This window comes from Eucyclogobius newberryi, unplaced genomic scaffold (assembly GCF_026437365.1).
Source record: "Eucyclogobius newberryi isolate DKJ021-1_F unplaced genomic scaffold, fEucNew1.0.hap1 SCAF_16, whole genome shotgun sequence".
Taxonomy (NCBI): Eukaryota; Metazoa; Chordata; class Actinopteri; order Gobiiformes; family Gobiidae; genus Eucyclogobius; species Eucyclogobius newberryi.
The window spans coordinates 33,732,693-33,739,278 of NW_027315790.1; the positions used below are offsets into that span (position 1 = coordinate 33,732,693).

The following is a 6,586-nucleotide window of genomic DNA, read 5'->3' on the forward strand; positions in this document are numbered from 1 at the left end:
ATCCGACCTCAAAGATGCTACAGAACCGTCTCATCCAAACAGAGCTCTTTGCTCTATAAATGCTGGCCTTCTGGTGGTCCCAAGAGTCTCTAAAAGCACAGTAGGAGGTAGAGCCTTCTGGTGGTGCCAAGAGTCTCTAAAAGCACAGTAGGAGATAGAGCCTTCTGGTGGTCCCAAGAGTCTCTAAAAGCACAGTAGGAGGTGGAGCCTTCTGGTGGTCCCAAGAGTCTCTAAAAGCACAGTAGGATGTAGAGCCTGTTGGTGGTCCCAAGAGTCTCTAAAAACACAGTAGGAGGTAGAGCCTTCTGGTGGTCCCAAGAGTCTCTAAAAGCACAGTAGGAGATAGAGCCTTCTGGTGGTTCCAAGAGTCTCTAAAAGCACAGTAGGATGTAGAGCCTGTTGGTGGTCCCAAGAGTCTCTAAAAGCACAGTAGGAGGTAGAGCCTTCTGGTGGTCCCAAGAGTCTCTAAAAGCACACTAGGATGTAGAGCCTGTTGGTGGTCCCAAGAGTCTCTAAAAACACAGTAGGAGGTAGAGCCTTCTGTTGGTTCCAAGAGTCTCTAAAAGCACAGTAGGAGGTAGAGCCTTCTGGTGCCAAGAGTCTCTAAACACACAGTAGGAGGTAGAGCCTTCTGGTGGTCCCAAGAGTCTCTAAAAGCACAGTAGGAGGTAGACCCTTCTGGTGGTCCCAAGAGTCTCTAAAAGCACAGTAGGAGGTAGAGCATTCTGGTGCCAAGAGTCTCTAAAAGCACAGTAGGAGGTAGAGCCTTCTGGTGGTCTCAAGAGTCTCTAAAAGCACAGTAGGAGGTAGAGCCTTCTGGTGGTCCCAAGAGTCTCTAAAAGCACAGTAGGAGGTAGAGCTCCTGTCCATGTTAAAGAGGCGACACAGTCTCTTCATTTAAGTCCAGGCTTGAAACGTTCCTCTTTAAATGACTTATGTTGAGGCCAGTTAGGAACAGAAATATAAAGCTACAGTTTCAGCTCCGCTGCCCTAGCAGCAACTCTGGGGGAAGTATGAGCTCTGTCCTCTGATAAACACGACTTATTCTATCAAACAATATTTCATAGTTAATTCTCTCGCCTTTTCAGTGGGAGGGTCTAAGGACAGAGGGAGGGTCTAAGGACAGAGGGAGGGTCAAAGGACAGAGGGAGGGTCTAAGGACAGAGGACTCTGGGACATTTGTCACATTCGGCCTTCAAGGACACAGCTGTTTTAATTTAATAGAACCAGGAAGTAACGGTGACAGTAAACGCACTGTTAGCATCATGCTAGCTGGTGGTAGCAGTGGGATGAAAAGCACTGTTAGCATCATGCTAGCTGGTGGTAGCAGTGGTGGGATGAAAAGCACTGTTAGCATCATGCAAGCTGGTGGTAGCAGTGGGATAAAAAGCACTGTTAGCATCATGCTAGCTGGTGGTAGCAGTGGGATGAAAAGCACTGTTAGCATCATGCCAGCTGGTGGTAGCAGTGGGATGAAAAGCACTGTAAGCATCATGCTAGCTGGTGGTAGCAGTGGGATGAAAAGCACTGTTAGCATCATGCTAGCTGGTGGTAGCATTGGGATGAAAAGCACTGTTAGTAGCAGTGGGATGAAAAGCACTGTTAGCATCATGCTAGCTGGTGGTAGCAGTGGGATGAAAAGCACTGTTAGCATCATGCTAGCTGGTGGTAGCAGTGGGATGAAAAGCACTGTTAGCATCATGCTAGCTGGTGGTAGCATTGGGATGAAAAGCACTGTTAGCATCATGCTAGCTGGTGGTAGCAGTGGGATGAAAAGCACTGTTAGCATCATGCTAGCTGGTGGTAGCATTGGGATGAAAAGCATTGTTAGCATCATGCTAGCTAGCTGGTGGTAGCAGTGGGATGAAAAGCACTGTTAGCATCATGCTAGCTGGTAGTAGCAGTGGGATGAAAAGCACTGTTAGCATCATGCTAGCTGGTTGTAGCATTGGTGTGAAAAGCACTGTTAGCATCATGCTAGCTGGTGGTAGGATTGGGATGAAAAGCACTGTTAGCATCATGCTAGCTGGTGGTAGCAGTGGGATGAAAAGCACTGTTAGCATCATGCTAGCTGGTGGTAGCAGTGGGATGAAAAGCACTGTTAGCATCATGCTAGCTGGTGGTAGGATTGGGATGAAAAGCACTGTTAGCATCATGCTAGCTGGTGGTAGCAGTGGGATGAAAAGCACTGTTAGCATCATGCTAGCTGGTGGTAGCAGTGGGATGAAAAGCACTCAACGTGGAAAGTGACTTCAAGCTTCAAACTGTTTCAGGTGTTTTCAGTGTAAATCAGAATCGCCTGGTGCTTCATGTCTCCGTCTGTAGGGGCCCTCAGACTCGCCTGGTCCTATGCTTCATGTCTCCGTCTGTAGGGGCCCTCAGACTCGCCTGGTCCTATGCTTCATGTCTCCGTCTGTAGGGGCCCTCAGACTCGCCTGGTCCTATGCTTCATGTCTCCGTCTGTAGGGGCCCTCAGACTCGCCTGGTCCTATGCTTCATGTCTCCGTCTGTAGGGGCCCTCAGACTCGCCTGTAGGGGCCCTCAGACTCGCCTGGTCCTCTACTTCATGTCTCCATCTGTACGGACCCTCAGACTCGCCTGGTCCTCTGGTTCATGTCTCCGTCTGTAGGGGCCCTCAGACTCACCTGGTCCTCTACTTCATGTCTCCATCTGTAGGGGCCCTCAGACTCGCCTGGTCCTCTGGTTCATGTCTCCGTCTGTAGGGGCCCTCAGACTCGCCTGGTCTTCTGCTTCATGTCTCCGTCTGTAGGGGCCCTCAGACTCGCCTGTAGGGGCCCTCAGACTTGCCTGTAGGGGCCCTCAGACATGCCTCGTCCTTTGCTTCATGTCTCTGTCTGTAGGGGCCCTCAGGCTCGCCTGTAGGGGCCCTCAGAATCGCCTGTAGGGGCCCTCAGGCTCGCCTGTACCGGCCCTCAGACTCGCCTGTAGGGGCCCTCAGACTCGCCTGTAGGGGCCCTCAGGCTCGCCTGTAGGGGCCCTTAGACTCGCCTGTAGGGGGCCTCAGGCTCGCCTGTAGGGGCCCTTAGACTCGCCTGTAGGGGCCCTCAGACTCGCCTCGTCCTCTGCTTCAGACGCTTCTTAAAAAGTCACATCTGAAAAGTGGGTTGACGTTTTGAGAGTGGACGAGCTCCATCAGGACAATCTCAGAGGACGAGCTATTTCTGCTTCTGACGCCTCCAACGACCCAGTAACACCAGACCAGGTCCAAACCAGGTCTAAACCAGGTCTAAACCACAAACCAGGTCTAAACCGGTTCTGAACCAGGTCTAAACCGGGTCTAAACCAGGTCTAAACCAGGTCTAAACCAGGTCTAAACCACAAACCAGGTCTAAACCACAAACCAGGTCTAAACCAGGTCTAAACCACAAACCAGGTCTAAACAGGGTCTGAACCAGGTCTAAACCAGGTCTAAACCACAAACCAGGTCTAAACCGGGTCTGAACCAGGTCTAAACCAGGTCTAAACCAGGTCTAAACCAGGTCTGAACCAGGTCTAAACCACAAACCAGGTCTAAACCACAAACCAGGTCTAAACCGGGTCTGAACCAGGTCTAAACCAGGTCTAAACCAGGTCTAAACCAGGTCTGAACCAGGTCTAAACCAGGTCTAAACCACAAACCAGGTCTAAACCACAAACCAGGTCTAAACCGGGTCTGAACCAGGTCTAAACCAGGTCTAAACCAGGTCTAAACCAGGTCTAAACCAGGTCTAAACCACAAACCAGGTCTAAACAGGGTCTGAACCAGGTCTAAACCAGGTCTAAACCACAAACCAGGTCTAAACCGGGTCTGAACCAGGTCTAAACCAGGTCTAAACCAGGTCTAAACCAGGTCTGAACCAGGTCTAAACCAGGTCTGAACCAGGTCTGAACCAGGTCTGAACCAGGTCTGAACCAGGTCCAAACCAGGACTAAACCAGGACTAAACACAGTCCTGCTGTGGCTCTGACCTCGTGGTCCAGTTCTGCCCTGATCAATAAATTAAGCTCAAATCTTTGAATTCAGGCCCAGATGCTTCACACAGAAGGGAGAGAGAGAGAGAGGGAGAGAGAGAGAGAGAGAGAGAGAGGGAGAGAGAGAGAGAGAGAGAGAGGGAGAGAGAGAGAGAGGGGGGGAGAGAGAGAGAGATGGGATGATGTGATGTGACAGGAGAGAGAATGAGATTTCCTTTGACCCAAATTTTAAACCAAGACCAGAACCAGGACGAAGCTCTGAAGCTCTGAAGCTCTGAAGCTCTGAAGCTCGGGTGAAGCTCCGATGAAGCTCCGATGAAGCTCCGATGAAGCTCCGATGAAGCTCCGGTGAAGCTCCGGTGAAGCTCCGGTGAAGCTCCGGTGAAGCTCCGATGAAGCTCCGGTGAAGCTCCGATGAAGCTCCGATGAAGCTCCGGTGAAGCTCCGATGAAGCTCTCACACACAGCTTCTGTTGCTTCTACAGAGACTCCTCGTTGAGCTCCACCCGCATGAAAACACCGTCACATGATCTGAACTGTCATGATATTGTAACGAGAGCACGACGACTGGCGCAGACGAAGCATCGAGTGATTCACGGCCTCGGCTCGTTCTCACACGCTCGAGCCGCACTTTGTTCTGGGGTCGCGGCCTTTTCTCTGCTCGCAGATGGAAACACAAAGACCCAACACGCTCCGGAGTCGCAGCTGCCGCGGCCATAAAAGCCACAGAAGAGAAGGAAACAGACCGGCGGCGGCGGCCGTTTATTTGCAATGCTAATTCAAACGTGAATCAGAGCCGGCGCTAAATGTCAAAGTGACTCCGCGTTTCACACCAGTTTGAGTCCATGAGGATGCAGCAGCGCTAACAGATGCTAACAACTACTAACAGATGCTAACAGACACCAACAGATGCTAACAGATACTAACAGATGCTAACATACAATAACATACCAACAGATGCTACATATACTAATAGATACCAAAAAATACTAACAGATGCTAACATATACCAGCAAATGCTAACAACTACTAACAGATGCCAACATACACTAACATACCAACAGATGCTAACAGATGCTAACATATACTATTACTAACGGATACTAACAGACGCAAAGAGATGCTAGCAGATACTAACAGATGCTAACAGATACTAACAAACACTAACAGATGCTATAAAAAGCTAACAGATACTAATGACGCTAAAAAATGCTAAAAGATATCAACAAATACTAAGTGATACTAACAGATGCTAACAAATGCTAACGGATACCAACAAATACCAACAGATACAAAGATATACTAATACTAACAGATACTAACAGAGGCTAAGAGATGCTAACAGATGCTAACAGACTGTTCATCATGCGAAACATCAAAAAAACAAAAAAAATCATCTCAATAAAGATCTCTATTAACAACTAAAATGTGAAACTATAGTAATCTATTCATTTGTCGCAGATCAAACTAAAGTTGCAAGCGGCGATGAAGGGCTCTGGGCTGTTGAATGGCCATAAAAACACGTCAGCGTATTTAGAAGTCGGAGACGTATCAAAAGATATAAAACGCTGCAGTCGTGGTTCTGGACACATTTTCACACATTCCTGATTGCGTTTTGAAAATGGTCAGAATATCGTTACCAACTGAAAGCGTGTTTTTAATGATTGTAAGATGATCTCGTTTCCGTGTGTTCGCAAATGTTGAACGACACATTTACGACACATTTCTACTTTTAGACGTTCTCCACTGACCAACCTCTGTATGATAATAAAAAAGATAAAGATTCCGACACCGCATCCGTCCATTTTCTTCTTCTTCTTTGCAGTCCGGCCCCGCCCAATCCGGGTGTGAACCGGGCCTCGGTCTGACACGGGGTCTTACCTGGTGAAGTGGTGCACCAGGCTGCCCACCAGCTCCCCCACCCGGTCCTGGTTGGGACTCAGCAGCCCCCTCTGCAGGCACAGCAGGATATCGTCCTTGGATGAGGTGTGCAGCGCCACCAGCTGGTCGGCCCTGGAGGTCACGCTCACACCGGTCAGCTGCACAGAGACATGAGCGCGGGTCAGTTTAGAGCGCTTTGGACGCTTCGGAATCGCACTTTCTCATCCTAAAGTCGAGCTCAGCGATTCACAAAAACACGTTTAGCAAATCCATGAATGTGTGTGGGGGGGCGTGGCTAAAGCTAGTGTGTGTGAGGGGCGTGGCTAAAGCTAGTGTGTGTGAGGGGCGTGGCTAAAGCTAGTGTGTGTGAGGGGCGTGGCTAAAGCTAGTGTGTATGAGGGGCGTGGCTAAAGCGAGCGTGCACAGGAACAGTTTTGCCTCATTTCTTTGACTTCTCTCAAAGCCTCTATGCTGCGTTTGAACCTTTCTTTATGTCATGCTAATGCTAATGCTAATGCTAATGTTAGACGCATTATGACCTGGAAATATCAGATTGTGGCTCTCGACAAAGCGAGTGCCGTGCGGCCGTAAACAGGAAACGGCTGTCGCTAACGTGCTTTGCTAGCTTTGTGTTGCTAAGGCTCCACATAGTCGTTAGCATCAGTGGAAACACGGCGCTTTAGCACGAGATCAAGTGATGTTTTTGTCACTTTTTATTGCTTTAAGTTGCAGTTT

The 6,586-nt window shown here is 49.2% G+C and overlaps 1 protein-coding gene across 1 annotated transcript in view; it reads right to left on the reverse strand.

Moving 5' to 3' along the window:
- The window catches only part of LOC140361545 (unconventional myosin-Id-like), an 18,686-nt gene that overhangs the window by 11,432 nt on the left and 668 nt on the right, over nucleotides 1–6,586 (reverse strand). Inside the window, exon 2 of the mRNA XM_072447256.1 lies at nucleotides 5,852–6,071. Coding sequence (XP_072303357.1) covers nucleotides 5,852–6,071 — 220 coding nt within the window. The remainder of the gene's footprint in view (nucleotides 1–5,851; nucleotides 6,072–6,586) is intronic.